Source organism: Danio rerio, chromosome 14 (genome assembly GCF_052040795.2).
Source record: "Danio rerio strain M-AB ecotype USA chromosome 14, GRCz13ab, whole genome shotgun sequence".
Classification (NCBI taxonomy): Eukaryota; Metazoa; Chordata; class Actinopteri; order Cypriniformes; family Danionidae; genus Danio; species Danio rerio.
The window spans coordinates 45,898,402-45,917,803 of NC_141034.1; the positions used below are offsets into that span (position 1 = coordinate 45,898,402).

General features: G+C 38.3%; 1 protein-coding gene across 1 annotated transcript; it reads right to left on the minus strand.

Moving 5' to 3' along the window:
* Positions 1–1,330: 1,330 nt before the first annotated feature.
* Positions 1,331–19,364, minus strand: LOC147834027 (uncharacterized). Its single transcript, XM_087282116.2, has 10 exons — positions 19,106–19,364; positions 13,823–13,918; positions 13,380–13,489; positions 13,192–13,238; positions 12,406–12,438; positions 10,608–10,640; positions 10,500–10,523; positions 2,969–3,097; positions 2,818–2,885; positions 1,331–2,656 (listed from the first exon to the last, which is right to left on the minus strand). The coding sequence occupies exons 3-10, from the start codon at positions 13,406–13,408 to the stop codon at positions 2,543–2,545; spliced, it is 477 nt and encodes a 158-aa protein (XP_087138242.1). The 5' UTR covers positions 13,409–13,489; positions 13,823–13,918; positions 19,106–19,364; the 3' UTR covers positions 1,331–2,542.
* Between the last annotated feature and the right edge of the window lie 38 nt (positions 19,365–19,402).

Sequence of the window (19,402 nt, forward strand, 5' to 3'; positions counted from 1 at the left end):
TTCAATTCAGTATTAATCCACACAGTGGCAAAAGTTAAACTATTTTGAAAATTGACGCACTGAAAATGAATCACTCTCACACAAACACACACATGCACTTACAGACACATGCAAGCACACGAACACACAGTCTCTCTCAAATAAACACACATAGTGATACTCTTTCATACAAACCACACGCTCACAGCCTCTCTCTCTCTCTCTCTCACACACACACACACACACACACACACACACACACACACACACACACACACACACACACACACACACACACACACACACACAAACGGTTGCACGCATACACACACTCTCTCAGCAGTTTCTGCTGCCCTCACAAGGTGATTTCTAAGATTGCACAACTCCAATGTAAGGTACGGGCTGATATGGCTGCTGTGCACCAAAATAGGAGACATCGCAAACTTTTTTTTGAATTTATTGAATGGGATAGCCCCTTGAGATGAATCATCTCATTTTCGAGGTGGTCCCTAAAAAGTTCACAAAACAAACAGAGTACAACACATCATAAAGTACATAAACTTGAGAAGACAAACAAACAAACAATCAAACAAGCAGCACACTCCACCTGAAACACTTCCCACAATCCGAAGCCTAAATAAGCAACAACATATAATCAAAAGTACAAACAATTTGATATGCAAATAAATAATAAACAATTAATTTAATTTGTAGCCAAATTTAATAACATTCGCAAGTTGCTTCCAGAAGAGAAAATAAATTAGCCCTTAAAAGACGAAGTGATTTAATTAATTTAAAAAAGGAAGGGAGATTGTTCCAGTCGGAAGGAGCTTTGTATCGAAAGGACCTGCGGCCACTTTCTGTAGAAATTCTGGGATTCAAAAAATAATTCTGTTGCACATGACGAAGCGAATATGATGTAGTAAATGGAACAAAAAACTGCTTTAAATAAGAAGGGAAATTAAAGTAAACACATTTAAAAAGAAACAACTACCAATGATACTGTCTACGGAACTTAGGTTGAAGCAAACCAAGTGTTTCGTATAATATACAATGATGGGTATAAGGACATCTTAAAACAAATAGACACAGAGAATTGAAGACAGTATTTAAAGGTTTTAAATTAATATCAGAGGTATTGTTATATATAATATCAGCATAATCAATGATAGGAAAGATTAATTGAGAGATCAATTTTTTTCTTACTTTAAATGAAAAACAATTAATAGAACGATAGAGAGAACCTAAGCACTGATATGACTTTTTAATTATACAATCAATATGGGGTCAAATGATCAGCTTTAAAGACCTTTAACTAGAACTGTTAAATGAAAACTGATTTTTCAACAGCCTACGTCAAACAAAAGAAAATGAAGATGGCGCATTGAAGATTCGACAACAAACAGTTCCTCTGAGATTCTGCCTGACCACATAAAATAAATTGCACAGAGATGTGGTAAATACACATTTTTATTAAGTCAGAATACACAGAGTGAACAGAGAACATATTATCACACCCTTGTAGAAGCTCTATGCTATATACCATACTTATTCTGCACATAAGTGCTTCTGAAGTGGCATTGGTAAAGCTGCTTGGCATAAGCACATTAGTACAACGGTAGAGTGTGATACGAGAAGCTAAGCTGGGATTAAAAGCAGGCATTTGCCATTATGCTACATTTAGAGCACAGCCAAAACAAGACTTTGCTCCACTGATTGCCATTAATTTACGGTATGTCAGGTATGCTCTATACTATATGACATATTAAACCAGTTTCATTAAAGGTCCAAACTCAGCACAGACCAATATGAAAATATTCACACAACACAATGCACACAGCTAAATGTTAAAGCTGTCCTAAAGTGCACAGCGCCACCCAGAACTTTAGTTTCACATGTTGAGTTAAATGATTTTAATAATCTATACACTATAAAGAGATCTAAACATGCAGCTTGTTCACACAATGATTGTTCACACAATTTTCTATATAGCGAAAGGCACACTAGATGGAGAGGAAATTATTTAAACAGTGTAAATAAGCCTTCCATTGTGGTGAATATAGTTGGTGCACAGGTCGGCACAGACCACAAACAGGTCGGCACAGACAACAAAACATATCGTACCAATTTTAAATCTAAGCAGTATAAACATTTTATTAAGGAGTTAATACACTGTTAAAAAGTATTTATTGGATTTACACATTTTTTTAAGGTAAGTGGTTAGGGTAAGATTTCATTTTGTTTATTTCACAGCTAGAAGCCTCTGAGCCTGATAAAGTTGCATTTGACCATTTTTCACACCCACAGTCTAATAATAATGTATCATTTGTCCTATACTGAAAAAATCGTTCCATTGCAAATGCTGCAAGCTATTTATATGAGCTTAATTTAAACAAACAAATTAAATGTATGTTTAACCTAAATACTTTGTTTAAATTCAGCACATATAAATTGGGTGTGAAAATGGTCAAATGCAACTTTATCAGACTTCTAGCTGTGAAATAAACAATATGGTGAAAGCTATTTTATCTTATTTTATATAGAAGTGCTGATCACTCTTTCTTCAGTGTTTGACAGCAGAATACACACAGTCTACCCCGATCTCTTCAGATTGGACCTCACACCCCTCATTTTCAGTGGAAATATTAACTGCGGAGTACAGCATGTCAGCTTGATCCTTCAAATAAACACATTATAATTGTTTTTAAGCTTGACGTTTTAATGTAGAGCATAAATATGCAACGTGAAAGCATATGGAATATTTTGTGTATGCTGCATATCTCACATTCAGTCATTCACATGAAGATCTTAGAAAGCAGATATTGACTAAAACTGTACCTGTTCTGTATCTGATTCCTCAGGCTCGCTGGTTGTGTTACCGCTAAAGCAAACATCAATATAATTGTCTGACGGAAATACAGAAATATGTGATGTTTAGTGCTATTGCTGTTTATTTTAATGTGATTAATAACAGATATGAGTTACTTACTATAAAATGTCTGGCACTGCTCTCTAAATTTCTGCATGCAAATGAAGTACACATTTACAGCAATAGAAAGCAGTAAGGCTATACAGAGGATAGTGATGACAGGAATATAAATATTTCCATCACAGTAACCTGAGACATAAAAAAAGCAACATTTGTTTAAAATGATGAATTTACAGACATGCAAAAACACTAATTAATACAATGGTGGGCAAAAGACTGAAAAAGTAAAGATGTGAAAACATTTTTTAATACAGTAAAAAGTAATATGTGCTGTTATGATCAATTACTATTGTGAAAATAGCAATGTTTGTTTAAAGTAAAATATTTGGTAATATCAGAGTGACCCTGAATGAAAAAACCTTCTTACTGTACGTTACAGTTTTTCTCAGTCGCTTTAGTGCATTTCTCACAACACTATTTACATTTGCACAACAGTTAATGCATTTCTCAAAACAATTAGTCATTTGTGCACATCCTAGTAGCAGTTTCTCATTCCTTCCAACACATTGCAGATGCTTTTGGACATGCACCAATTGTTTTCATACAACTCTCTGCTATTTATAACATTATCATTCGCTTTTGTCATGTCAGTCAAAATTAACTAAACTTGTGAATGCTGAATAGTCATTTCATATAAAACTAAGGTCCCACTTTATATTAAGCGACCTTAACTAATATGTACTTATACAGGAATTAATAGTTTGTTACAATGTACTTATTGTGTAAATACATGTATTTACTGTGTACTTATGCTTGATTAAATACATGTATGTAATTACATCTGTAATTAATTTTTGTAATTACATTTGTAAATACACTGTTGACCATCCCTTACACCTTAACCCACCCTTAAACCTACCCATGCCACCAAACCTGTCCATAACCCAACCTCTATCCCAACTCAAAAGCACCATAAGTGTTCTCAAATACATTATAAACAAAGTAAGTACATTGTATTTATTTTTTGAAGTCAGTACATAGTAGTTAAGGACACTTAATATAAAGGGGGACCAAAACTAATAATCCTCATTTCATTACTTGAGGTATTACATACAAAAATGCTGAAATAGTTTTCAAAATCTGTCTAGCAAATTTTATAAAACAAATTTAAATCTTTATTTTCCTGAAAATGTCTTTAAAATTGAACAATTTGATGAATGATTTACAGACCTGTGTGTGTTGTAGGTTCAGTTCCAATGTGTACTGCAATACTGTTTACAGTTGTGCACTACTCTACCTAAAGGGAGTTTATGTTTGTTGTAAATAAGGGTGTGTTTATTATTTTGCACAATGCTGGGAATAAATTAGGATTGCAAAGAGCAAATGCAGTAAAAATGTGAAACATACATATTCAGTGTCTTGTACTCAGATAACTCTAACTCAGTGCAGTGATGTCTAACTTTACTGTGCGAATAATGCTAAATGGCTGTGCGAATAGTATACAGTGCTGTCTTGAGCATTTTCAGGAAGTGTCACCAAAATCAGACTTTTTTTGCATTGAAAAAATGTCCAGAGTAAACTGTCATAATGAAAACTGTCACGTTAGCGTGATCAAAACAATCAAAACAGGAACAAAAGATAGCGGATTCAAGTGCAGATTTATTTACAGTGCAAAAAACATAAAACAAGGCGTACAAAGTACAAATAAACCACAAAATCAGAAACCAAAACAGAGACAAGGCTCAGGAAACAAAACTCGAAAAACTAGACTAAGCAAAAATACAAAAACACGATCAAGAACAAACAACTAAGAATATCAGACTTACTGCACGGCTGGGATCAAGACAGACAAGGTAGACAACGACGCGATGACAAACATAGGTGGAATGGTAGAATATATAGTCCAGATAATCAACGGTAACACAAAACAGATGAGATGACGGGTCAGTGTAAGTGTTCCGGTGTATGCGCGTGGGATGTATGAGAATGTAGTTTTTTCCCTGGGGCACTGTAGCGCCTACAAGTCCTAGAGCGCTACAGCGCCCTCAGGTGGTCACAGACGGATGTGACATTACCCCCCCTCTAAAGAGCGGCTTCCAGACGCTCCCAGACTGGTTCCAAGAGGGGGGGGCGGAGCGTAGCAGGAACAAAGGGAGGGATGGGAGGGCCAGATCAGGGTCAGGCAGTGGGTCAGGCACCCCAGCAGGAAGCCAGGGTGCGGCCAGTGAATCTGTCCCAAGTAGTGGGAAGGACCACCAGGGAGGGTCGGGAGGGATGACCCATGGATGATCCCGCAGGAGACACAAGGCAGGGGGTTTTAGGAGAGCCAGCTGGAGAGGCAACTGGACTGGAGCAGGCGGAACTGGAGGCAGCTGGGCAGGAGCCGGCGGGACTGGAGGCAGCTGGGCAGGAACCGGCGAGGCTGGAGGCAGCTGGGCAGGAGCCGGCGGGACTGGAAGCAGCTGGGCAGGAGCCGGCGGGACTGGAAGCAGCTGGGCAGGAGCCGGCGGGACTGGAGGCAGCTGGACTGGAGCCGGCGGAACTGGAGGCAGCTGGACTGGAGCCGGCGGGACTGGAGGCAGCTGGACTGGAGCCGGCGGGACTGGAGGCAGCTGGACTGGAGCCGGCGGGACTGGAGGCAGCTGGACTGGAGCCGGCGGGACAGGAGGCAGCTGGACTGGAGCCGGCGGGACAGGAGGCAGCTGGACTGGAGCCGGCGGGACTGGAGGCAGCTGGACTGGGACCGGCAAGGCAAGACGTCTGGGAGGTGCCGGCAGGGCAAGACGTCTGGATGGCGTTGGTAATGCCAGGAGCCGGGCTGGGACCGGCAGGGCGAGGAGCCGGGTTGGGGCCGGCAGGGCAAGACGTCTGGGTGGTGCCGGCAGGGCGAGGAGCCTGGGTGGCGCCGGCAGGGCGAGGAGCTTGAGTGGCGCCGGTAAAGCCAGGAGCCGAACTGGAACCGGCATTGAACTGCGCTCTGGGGCTGGAGCCGACAGGGCGAGGAGCCTGGGTGGCGCCGGCAGGGCGAGGAGCCTGGGTGGCGCCGGCAGGGCGAGGAGCCTGGGTGGCGCCGGCAGGGCGAGGAGCCTGGGTGGCGCCGGCAGGGCGAGGAGCCTGGGTGGCGCCGGCAGGGCGAGGAGCCTGGGTGGCACCGGCAGGGCGGGGAGCTTGGGTGGCGCCGGTAAGGCCAGAAGCCAGACTGGAACTGGCATTGGACTGCGCTCTGGGGCTGGAGCCGACACTGGCGGGCGCTCTGGGGCTGGAGCCGACACTGGCGGGCGCTCTGGGGCTGGAGCCGACACTGGCGGGCGCTCTGGGGCTGGAGCCGACACTGGCGGGCGCTCTGGGGCTGGAGCCGACACTGGCGGGCGCTCTGGGGCTGGAGCCGACACTGGCGGGCGCTCTGGGGCTGGAGCCGACACTGGCGGGCGCTCTGGGGCTGGAGCCGACACTGGCGGGCGCTCTGGGGCTGGAGCCGACACTGGCGGGCGCTCTGGGGCTGGAGCCGACACTGGCGGGCGCTCTGGGGCTGGAGCCGACACTGGCGGGCGCTCTGGGGCTGGAGCCGACACTGGCAGGCGCTCTGGGGCTGGAGCCGACACTGGCGGGCGCTCTGGGGCTGGAGCCGACACTGGCGGGCGCTCTGGGGCTGGAGCCGACACTGGCGGGCGCTCTGGGGCTGGAGCCGACACTGGCGGGCGCTCTGGGACATGGGCAGTCCTCTTCCTGTGCCTCCTTCGTCTGGTGGTTTGAGAAGGGAGAGTGTTGTGATCAGGAGAGGGATCTTGCTCTGGAGCTGGAGCCGACACTGGCGGGCATTCTGGGGCTGGAGCCGACACTGGCGTTCCACACAGTTCTAGCAGGCTCTCCAGAGGCTCCGAAAAGGGTGGTCTCCGAACAGCCCGACGCGGATAAGCCCGCAACTCCAGTCCAGCCTCTCTCCTCCTTCCCTTAGACAAATCAGCTGGCCCCGAAAATATCCCTCTCTGTTGCCCTTCACTCAGGCCTCCCTCCTGAGGGTTCTCCTCTTTCAGGGCAACAGAGAGAGGGGAGCCAGAGATCAATAAGGCTGCCTCAATGAACCGATACAGGTTCCAGTCCTCCTCATACGGTGGCATTTGGGAACGGACTGGATCTAAAAGTCCTCCCCGGAAAAACATCATAAGCAATAAGTCACTATGAGAGCTCTTCGGGGCTAGCTCCAAAAACTCCTTGATATATCGCTCAATTGAGCGATTACCTTGTTTTATACGCACTATAAGGCTATCTGCTGAATCCATTTGTGATCGCGTCGTTCTGTCACGTTTAGCGTGATCAAAACAATCAAAACAGGAACAAAAGATAGCGGATTCAAGTGCAGATTTATTTACAGTGCAAAAAACATAAAACAAGGCGTACAAAGTACAAATAAACCACAAAATCAGAAACCAAAACAGAGACAAGGCTCAGGAAACAAAACTCGAAAAACTAGACTAAGCAAAAATACAAAAACACGATCAAGAACAAACAACTAAGAATATCAGACTTACTGCACGGCTGGGATCAAGACAGACAAGGTAGACAACGACGCGATGACAAACATAGGTGGAATGGTAGAATATATAGTCCAGATAATCAACGGTAACACAAAACAGATGAGATGACGGGTCAGTGTAAGTGTTCCGGTGTATGCGCGTGGGATGTATGAGAATGTAGTTTTTTCCCTGGGGCACTGTAGCGCCTACAAGTCCTAGAGCGCTACAGCGCCCTCAGGTGGTCACAGACGGATGTGACAGAAAACATGACTAAGCCATTTGACTATCTTGTTCATAAACAATGGTGTCAGGACTTTTCATTTTGATTATACTGACACTTTGATAGACATGAATACTTGCTTTTGAGGAATGAACTATCCATTTTGAGCATGTGACGCGCTTTTGCAGGTTATCAGCTAGGTTTTGCAGTTTGTACTAATTGTTTTGAGAAATGCATTAACTGTTGTGCAGAAATGCACTAGTGTTGTGAGAAATGCACCAAAGCGACTGAGAAAAACTGTAATATAAAGCCATATGTTGCATGGGAGTGTATCAATGCCAAAAATACACTGTATGGATCCAAATTATTTATTTTTCTCTTTTGCCAGGTAAAGATCATGTTCCATGAAGATAAATTTGTCAATTTCCTAAGGTAATTTATCAAAACCTAATTCTTGATTAGTAATGTACATGGCTAAAATCTTCATTTATTCATTTTTCTTTTGCTTAGTCCAGGGGTGTCCAAATTCGGTCATGGAGGGTCGGTGTCCTGCAAATTTTAGCTCCAACTTGCTTCAACACACATGCAAGGATGTTTCATGAAAGCTTAGTAAGAGGTTAATTAGCTACCCCAGGTGTGCCTGATTGGGGTTGGAACTAAACTTTGCAGGACAACGGCCCTCCAGAACCAAGCTTGGACATGCCTGGCTTAGTCCCTTTATTCATCAGAGGTCGCCATAGTGGAATGAACTGCCAACTAATCCAGCATATGTTTTATACAGCGAATTCCCTTCCAGCTGCAACCCATTACTGGGAAACACCCACATACACTCACATGCACACTCATACTATACAGCCAAGTTTATTCAATTCACTTGGAACACGGGAAGAACATGCAAACTCCACACGGAAATGCCAACTGACCCAGTCGGGGCTCAAAGCAGCGACCTTCCTGCTGTGATGCAAACGTGCTAAACACTGAGCCACCGTGTCGCCTGGCTAAAAACTTAATTTGTACAAATTAATTTTTTAAATTCAAATAACAATTTCTTGAACTCTCAGATTCTAGACTTGTAAATAGTGTAGCCAAATATTGCCCTAACGTAAAGTATACAATAGTGGAGAGCTTTTTAATTCAGGTTTTAGGCGATGTCTTTTGACTGGTTTTGTGGTTCAGGGTCACATATCCTAAATGTCTTTGCTCTAAGGTTTTGCCAATTTACTGTGCTTAATAAATAATAGAATTAAAAAAAAAGAGATTTGAACATTTTGAATAATGATATTAATGTTAAAATACTGGGATGAAACGACTTTTATCATCATCAATAGTATTTTGAGCATCAACTCAATATATTAGATGAGAGGTTTTCAGGGTCACCACAGGGGCGCCAGCACCTATGAAGGGGGACGCGGGAATTTGAGGCATGCACTTTTTTTATGCGTTCACTAGAGGGAATCTGATTAACTTTAGCTCCACAGCTAACCATCAGACACCTGTAGAGTTAATGGTTTCCAGTAAAACATATCCAAATAAAATGAATCAGCGTGTGATAAAAACGATGAGCCTGCCGACAAAAATGTGCCCTTTACTTTGAAGACGCCACTGACTACGCTTACAAGGACATCAGTTATTTGCCTTAATAAGACAATAATATATTTAAGGTGTTTACGTGATGCGTTTTTTGAATGTTGCGTCACCAGGCTATCCACGTTTCCTGCAGAGTTTCATGAAATTTTGGGTATTTCATCTTTCTTTTTTTGACTTTAACTGCAGTTCGACAGTTTCACTTTTACTCATGAACATTTCACTCATGCTTCCATGAAAAACTGGGGTATTTGACGCAAATATGTGTAAGTGTTCTTTTAATGGAATTTGATACTGCACGAAAAGAAAGAAAAAAAAACCCGCATTTCGTGATGTGTGTGTGTGTGCGGTCATTTACTGACAGCCGTGTTTGCGGATCTTGTCACAAAATGCGGCGAAAAGTCCAACATGACGGTAACAGTTTGATTGCAGTGTTTACTTCAGTAATGCCACTAATATAAGCATACTCCACGTCTTAATTCCATTTCTGTTTAGTTCAGTTATGACTTTAGTTGGATTAAGGTAATCAAAAATCGCTGTTTACATCCTAGACTCTTAATCAGAGTATTGTCTTAATCGTATTAAAATCATATTAAAGTATAGTTGCTCATGTAAACATACTCAATGTTGAACTCACCCACACTGTCAGTGCTCTGCGAACTTGGCTTTCCGAAGCAGCATGCTCTATGTAAATCAAAAGCAAGTAGGCTATGGCTCACGCTTACTGACAGTGGAAGAAGATTTATGGTTAGTTGTGTCAGGAATCCAACCACAGATTAGCACGCTGTCCTCACAGAAACAGGCTCAGCCGTTACGCAGAATCAGGTAAACTATATATTTATGTTTAAATGTAAATAATTCTACGCACTTTAAACGCAGCAAGTAATATGTGAATGATGTTTGCACATGCTTTATAATTTTGGCTCGAGTAAGGGGTGCCAGGGGGTGCGAGTGAAATTGGACAATTGTAAAATTGGGGGGGTTGGCGTGTGTCCTAAAAGTAAAAAAAAAAAAAACTGTATTAGACTGATATTTTAAGAATCACGTGACACCAAAGACGTTGCTGAATGATGCTTATTTTTAAATGTAAATAATTTTTCACAATATTACTGTTTTAGCCTTTTTAGGAAACAAACAAATAAATAAAAAAGTTACTGTTTGCAAACCATGCATGCATAAATGAAACTACTTCTACACATCAGCGATATATGAAAAATAAAAAATGGTAGACATCTAAAAGTAATAAAATAAAATAAAACAAAACACATCCTACCTGTCTCACAACACATCTCAGCATCTATAACAAGACAGGTCTGTCAAGATAAAAAGACAGACCGACAGACATTTTATAAGATAATTGTATAGTTTTATTGATCCTTACCTGGGCTGTGATTATTACCTTCAGCCTGAGAATCTGAAATGAAAACATTTTGTTTTATAAGAGTGTTTTTCTCATGCACAGAATTTTATTTAATTTATTTTAATTAATTAATTAATTAAAAAATTTTTTTTTTTACAAATTTATAACAACGTATCTTTAAAATCCAGTGTGTAAATGTTACTCCATACCTTGTGGAATAAAAACACATATGCTTGATATTATAATGATTTGAATATAACAAAATAGTGTCATTATAAATTGGTCAAAAGATTACAAAACCATAACATTAGTACTGTTTTACAATAAACTACAAACTACGGAAATATAGTTCTGCTATTATCAACTGTTATGTGTGCGGCTGAATCATTAATAATGGTTATAAACCATAAATAACAATAACAAGAGTGGTTTTTGAGCTGCAGATCAGCATATTAAAATGATTTATGAAGGATTGTGCATAAGTTTTTCAAATACAAATACATTTCATAATAAATCAACAGATCTTCATATTTGTGTAAACTCAAAACTAACAATAGATTTGAACTCGTTCAAAATAAAGTGGGATGAAGCACAAGCTTAATAAATCTACAAATTCAGCTTTGCATCACCCATAATTCACACAGAAATTTCAAATTCAAAAATTTCCAAACAGTAAAGGGTTATTAAACTTATTTTACAATATTACTTTTTGTAGCAAGTTGATTAAATTAATTTGCTTATTGTAACATTAAAAAATATGACTGTGTCCAAACATATAACTGCAAAAGAACTGTATTCTGTAGTCTGTACTAACCCTAACAGTACGTAATTAAAGATAGATGACAAATAACACTGGCTTGACATATAAAGGGTGAAAGAAAGAAAGAGATAAAAAAGAAAGTGAGAGCAAAAAGAAAAAAAAGAGAGAAAAAAGAAAGAAAAACATTTAAATTAAATATTTATAATTAAAAATTTCCCTACCTGAGCTGTGATTATTGCCTTTAGTCTGAGATTCTAAAAAATAAATGCTTGAAAAAAAAATTCTCATGCAGTTTTGTAAATCAAGTTAGTTGATTAAATTAATTTGCTTCTTGTAAAATCAAATAAACATAAAAAATATGACTGTTTCCAATATTTTGACTGGTAATCTATAATTGCAAAAATACAGTTTTATTCTTACATAATCAAAAATATATGATAAATAATACTGGGTTGACATCTAAACGGGTGAAAGAAAGAAAGAAAGAAAGAAAGAAAGAAAGAAAGAAAGAAAGAAAGAAAGAAAGAAAGAAAGAAAGAAAAAGAACGAAAGAAAGAAAGAAAGAAAAAGAAAGAGATAAAGAAAAAAAAGAAAAAGATAAAGAAAGAAAAATAAGTGATCATGCTTTTTTTTGTTAGTTGATTAATTTGTTTCTTGTAACATAAAATATAGGATTGATTACAAATTTTTGACCGATACTTTATATAGAATTGAAAAAATACTGTATTATTCTTACATAAATCAAAGATAGGTGATAAATAATTTGACATCTAAAGAAAGAAAGAAAGAAAGAAAGAAAGAAAGAAAAATAAATGATGCCTTTTTGTAATTCAAGTTAGTTGATTAAATTTCTTCTTGTAACATAAAAAACAATCAAAGATAGATGATAAATTATACCTTGTTGACATCTAAAGAGTGAAAAAAAGAAAAAAGAAAAAAATATATATAAAGAAAAAAAAGAAAAAAAATGGAAAGAAAATAAATAAATACATTAACACATAAACAAACACAGAAAGAAAAACATTTAAATTAAATATTTAGAATTTAAGTTTTTCTCACCTGAGCTGTGATTATTGCCTTTGGTCTGGGATCCTGAAAAGAAATGCTTGATTTATAAAAAAAAAATAATTCTCATGCAGTTTTGTAATTCAAGTTAGTTGATTAATTTGATTCTTGTAACATCAAGTAAACTTAAAAATTATGACTGTTTCCAATCTTTTAACTGGTACTCTATAATTGCAAAAATACAGTTTTATTCTTACATAATCAAAAATATATGATAAACAATACTGGGTTGACATCTAAAGGGCGAAAGACAGGGCGAAAGAAACAAAGGGCGAAAGAAAAAAGAAAGAGATAAAGAAAAGAAAGAAAGAAAAAGAAATGATCATGCTTTTTTGTAATTCAGGTTAGTTGAGTAATTTGCTTCTTGTAACATAAAAAATTGATTGTCTCCAAACTTTTGACCGATACTCTATATAGAATTGTAAACTGTACTATTCTTACATAAATCAAAGATATGATAAATAATTTCTAAAGGGTGAAAGAAAAAATGAAAGAAAGAAAGAAAGAAAGAAAGAAAGAAAGAAAGAAAATGAAAGAAAGAAAAATAAATGATCAAGGCTTTTTGTAGTTCAAGTTAGTTGATTAATTTGCTTCTTGAAACATAAAAAAACTTAATCAAAGATAGATGATAAGTACCTGGTTGACACCTTAAGGATGAAAGAAAAAAAAAGAAAGATGAAAGAAAAATAAATATACAAAAATAAATACATTAACACATAAACAAACACATGAAGAAAATTTTCATTTAAATTAAATATTTAGAATTGAAGTTTTTCTCACCTGAGCTGTGATTATTGCCTTTGGTCTGAGAGCCTGAAAAAGAAATGCTTGATAAATAAAATATTCTCATGAAGTTTTGTAATTTCACAATCATAACAATGTACATTTATAACAAACACACATATGATATTCCATACAACATATTAAAAAATCCTCTAATCGAACACATGAAATGGTACAGTACTTACAGACGAAGCTCAAAAGTAAAACGACGCATTTCAGATTTGTGCGTTGATGTCCAGTGAACTCCTCCTTTTTTCACTTCATGTTAGATGAACATTTTCACAGAACCACATGACTGTTAGCAGCAGCATCAGGCAGAAATAAACATATGCATGCAACACTATTTAATACCATATAACAACAACAACAACAAATACATGCTCCAATACTCTTAAATAAAATGCTCTTAAATGGTCACTTTGACAGACCGAACCCACAACAAGTAGGAGTGTTTTATATGACAGCTTTATTGTGTCATAGTATGATGGTTTTCTGCATTTTATTTTTAGATATAAGAGGAAGAGATAGTAGATCACCACACAATCAGAAACAGTAGGCTCAAAATAAGATGTTTCTATTTCCTCATTTTCAATGATATGATACAATCCTTTTTAAATGCTCAACACACCTCTTCGTTCCTCTGACTGCTGCTTTCTGTAACTGTCATTTGTTGATACTTTGACATTTTCAAGAAGACGTCAAAGCACTCTGTTCTAGTCTCTCTCTAAAAGACAAAACAAAACAAACAGGCCCAAATATATAGAAGGTCTGCATCTGAAAACTTTTCACACGCTTATTTTTACAGACTTTTTAGGACTTTTTAAAGCACCATTTATTTTAAATCAATCACCTATATTATTTATACCCCAGCATACAGTGTTCAGCATATACAAGAACACCTCCTCACAAATCAATCTTTTGAATTCATATTTTTAAAAGGATGCTTTACAATATTATATTTGTGCATATACATTAGTTTAGTCAGTACTGAAGCCAAATCTGGAGCTTATCTAACAAAAAAAAACTTACGACAACGGTCCAAAAACTAGTACACCCAAATTTTTTTGTTATAGAAAAATATAAAATTTAAATTAAACAAAAAAATAAAAAAATGCAATGATTGCTTGAATTTAATTATATCTTTCAATTTAAAAATATTCGGTGACTAAAAAATAATTTGAATAAACATATCTGTTTAATAAATCTGTTTTGCTCTAATGCACCAATATATTTTACACTGGGAAATGGATAAAAATTTTCATTTTCAAAATGGGGAGTACTTTTATATGCTGAGCACTTTGTGAAGCAGCATCAAAGTCCTTCGTGCAACATATGCTGGTCAATGATGGACAATTCACTTACTCTTACGTTAAAAATTTTGACCATTTCAAATAGTCATGTTCAAAGAAACTTAATAAAACTTAAACTCTAAAGTGGTGATATGCAGTTTCTGAAATATTAATAAACACTTGACAGTGTTATTGTACTAAAGTAAATTCTTTCATTCATTTTCTTACATCTTAGTACCTTCATTTATCAGGCATCACTACAATGGAATGAATCACCAACTTATCCGACATATGTTTTACACAGCGCATGCCCTTTCAGCTGCAATCCAGCACTAGGAAACATCCATACTTTGGTATGCTCATAACCCATACCAATTTAGCTTATTCAATTCCACTATAGCACAAGTCTTTGGACTCTGGGGGAAACCCACATGAACACCAAAATGCAAACTCCACACAGAAACGCCAACTGAACCAGTGATCTATTTGCTGTGAGGTGACAGTGTGAACCACTGAGCCACTGTGCTGCCCCACAATAGTCAATTTAAAATTTTTAATTTAGGAATTCCTCTTTTTTTCATTTTGTATTTGACAATTAAGCACATATACCAGGCCTTGAATTCAAATGTCTAAAAGTCAAGTACTTTTAAGCACTTTCAGCGTGGGAACCCTGATATATTAAAGAGCCCATATTATACATGAAATAGGGTCATATCTTGGTTGTAAGGGTCTCCAACAACAGTCTAATATGCATGCAAGGTCAAAAAACACTTTCATGGTCTTATAATCTGCATTTATTTTTACCTAATTATCCCAGCGACTCCTGTATGAATCGTTCAGTGATTCATTTGTTCCCAAACCCCTCCTTAGCGCGAAGCTAATCTGCGCTGATTGGACCGATGACAGTCTGTCGCGATTGGTCGACTGCCTTCAGTCAGAGAGTGAAATGGCCAATAGCTAATCAGCAATTTAAAAAGTAATCACAGTTCATACACGCTAGATAGTGTAGGCGTGGATTTTAGCTGCCACACACACACAAACACACACCTCCGGATGAGAACGCTCCCGCTTCCGCCCGCACCCGCCAGGTTTTAGCCTTAGAACCCGCCCCGTATTCTGCCCGCCGCGCCCGATCCCGCTAAAGAGCGGGGGAGAACAAAACCGAAAATCTGTATAAACACACACACAGCACCAAGCATAAAGCTCTCGCTCGCTCTCTCTCTCTCTCTCTCTCTCTCTCTCTCACTCTCTCATACGCGCGCGTGCGCACTAACACACAAGCACCAAGCAGACACATCTTTCTCTTTCTCAGGCAGCCCGCTCCCGTCCCAAATCAAACCCGTTACCGACCGCTCCGGCGATTTATTCGGAAATTTATTCCCGCGCCGCAGAAATCTGGCGCGGGGACAGCCGCGGGTATGCACACCTCTAACGTTACCACGGAGCTCCATAAACAAAGCAGCACGCGTCGCGTTTTTAACGTGACTTTGCACGCGATAAGAGAATATAGCCAGTTAACCTGATACAGTACACTCGGTTACAAGTAACAAATCACAACTAAATACATTTGCAAGCTAGAGTCAACGAGGCAACAACTTTAACCGCACGTACTTACACTTGAGAAATGGAAGAAACCCATCCTGATGTCCATCAGTAAGTTACTGATCCTTCCTTTAACAAACGCAGATGAAGTATTCTTTGTAGCATGTAGTTTCCAGAAGTTTCCAGTAGTTTCCAACTGCTTGGCTATAATGCTGAGGTTTCATCTTTGGGTAGAGACTCAATATATCCATCTGCAATGTGACTTCAATCGACCGGCATGTTTGTGTGCGTGTGTTTGTGGGTGTGTGTGTGTGTGTGTGTCTGGGTTACTGCGTCAGAGGGCGGGGCCTCAGGTTTGAAATCTCCCGGGTTTGCGCGTGCACGTGAAAAACTTTGTTTCGTTCGTACGTCATGGCGAAACACCTAATGAGTCGGTATCAAGGCGACTCGTTTGAAGCACTATGAATCGACTCTTTTATAGATGAATCAACAGTTTTAAACACTGTATTCTTACAGATTTAAGCCTTAGCTGGATACTTCACTTCACTTAGAGCTGTGTTACACACTACATGGAGGGGAATTTTCAAAAACCCATAATATGGGCTCTTTAATAAAGACTTTGAGTAACAGGAAAAAATAAAAATTTAAAGCATGTTGCCAAATATACATACATTCAGCGCTCAGCATAAATGAGTGCACCCCATTTTAAAAATAAATATTTTTATCCATTTCTCAATGAATATGAGCGATACATTTTGGTGTATTTGAACAAAACAGATATACTTATTAAAATAATATTTTAGTCAATTTTTTCTTTACAAATAAAACGATTATACATACAAATTCATGCAAAATATTGCAAAAAAAATGAAAAAAATTACAAACTACAATATTTCGACAAATAGTAATTATTTTTTGCTGCTCTTGATTCTTCCTCCTTTTGAAAATTTTATTTAAAATTTTTCCCAAACATACAAATTTGGGCTACTAATGTTTGAACCGTTATTGTAAGTTGTTTTGTCAGATTTGGCTTCATTACTGACTAAACTAATGTATGCACTAATATATTGTTAAGCATCCTATAGAACAATATCTATTTAAATGGGAAATTTGTGGGGGGTGTACTTGTATATGCTGAGCACTGTATATTACATTCAAATAATCCATCAAAAGATCACACTTAGCTGATGATTGATTATGAAGCGTGTTTGGCATTGCTGTCCCATTAGAGAGCCCTGAGCTCATGAGATCCTCGAGCCCGGAGCTCCCTCCGGTTTGCAGAGAGAGGGGAGTTTGAACTCAGGTAGGTCTCGAGAACTCCCCTTCTTTTTAATAGTGAATGCAAATTATGAATAACTGAAGAGAAATAAAGCTGATTAATCGCTCGTCTATGGTGTCGATTAGGTTAGGTCAGTTTTCTTATGTTACATGTTTTTGGCATGTGGGAGGAAACCAAAGAGCCCGGGGAAACCCATACAAACACGGGGAGAACATTTAAACTCACAGAACTGTCAGCTTGACCAGGTAAAAAAGACTTGAACCAGTGACATTGCTGTGAGGCAACGGTGCTAACCACTGGGCCTCCGTGCTGCCCTATCAAAGAAAGGGGAGGAGTAGGGGTGGAAGGGGGATTCTTCAGGATGAATGATGATGGCTAAGGTAAAATACTCTGGTTATTTAAAGCGATTTAGGAATCATCTGATTGGTGGATCATGCATTAGCTAATACGGGACCAGTTGCAGACAATTATAAGCACGTGCTCCTCTCTTCATTATATTCCTGTTGCTATTACTTTTGTCAAACACAAAAGTCTTCTTTTAGTATTTTTTTATTTTAATTAAAATGTAAAATTAAACTAACATTGTAATAAAAAGAGCATATATAGATGGAATATTCTACCAGAAATGTACATTTTCACTTATAAAAAATGTGACAGGGCCTGACTTAAGCTTGTCGTCCTCAAAAAAACAATTCAGTGATAGAACGCATCCTTGCTCACTGTCAGCATCTCCATCAAATGATCTCACTTCCTTTGAGTCATACCCTTAAAGGTGTTTTGCACGCATTTCATGTTCAATTTGATGCAAATGTGACAGGACTGACAGAAACATGGGGACAATTGTACATTTATTTGTATTACATATTTGTAGTATTTATTTGTAGAATTTATTCATAATTTCATGTTTTAATCCATTTTTTTTGTGAATGATAACAACTTAAACTGGCTATTTCTGAAGTATTTTTATTCTAAAAATCAGTTTTTAGCATTACAAAACTATTAAAGCTGTAGGTTAAATTGGGCTGGGGACAAGGACAATGATAGGGTTTGTACATTTCTAAAGTGTTTTAAACAAAGAACAAAAACCCGAGAACCAAATGAATGACATACTCTATGCCTTTACAGAACAACTCACAGAAATCAACCATCAGTCCATTTTAGAAATGTTCGGGATTAAATATTTTTTATTCACTGTATTTATCCTTTTATGTGAGGGACAGATAATGTACGTTTCTAGAATGTCACATTTAGACCATTTTTAAGGCATGTAAACAATAACAAACGTATTTGAAGACTTACATTTTAATTTCCATAGCTTCTGAGAATCTAAAAAGATACACATAATGATAAATTATGTTGCGGTTTAATGTAAAATAATTATTAAATTGCCTCTTGTTACAGTTAAGAAACAGTTTGACAAACATCAGGAAATGTTCATGGCCAATAACATTACAACATTGAAATGGTCTTACTGTTTTTGTTTTTTGGTCTTACAGTGCTTTTTTAAATAGTATTTTTTAATTATTTAAGCTAAAATGTAAATTAAACTAAAATTATAATTAAAAGAGCACACATAGCTATCAATTTTACAAATGTAAGTAAATAAAGCTACTCTCTACAGCAGAACTATTGCATTCGTCGTGTTGCAACACCCATTCTGGCCTCTAGATGACAGCCTTACCTTTTCTTACAACTAATATCACCGAAAGCGCTGACAGTCCCTCCACACAACCGATTCATTACTCTTTAAGCCGCGTAAACCTTTTCTTTGTTCATGTAAAAGTTCATAAAAAGCGCTCACCTCTGGATAATTTATGTTGTGTAGAGTTTTTCTTGCCTTTGTCATCCACGGGGAGAGCAGAGGAAACAGCCTCATGAACTGCAGCCCCTTCTTTGTAACCCTACCCCAATATTAATACCCATCAAATCCTGCTGGGAATATTTCCCTACTTTCCTGGTGTCGAGAAGAATAACTTGATTTTCTCATTGCATTCCTCCGCCTGTTGAACTAACAGTGTTTCTGAGGCCGTGTGAGGGAAGGACGGAGGCCGCCGAGTGTCAATAACCAACCTCCAAATCCCGCCGAAAATACACACTC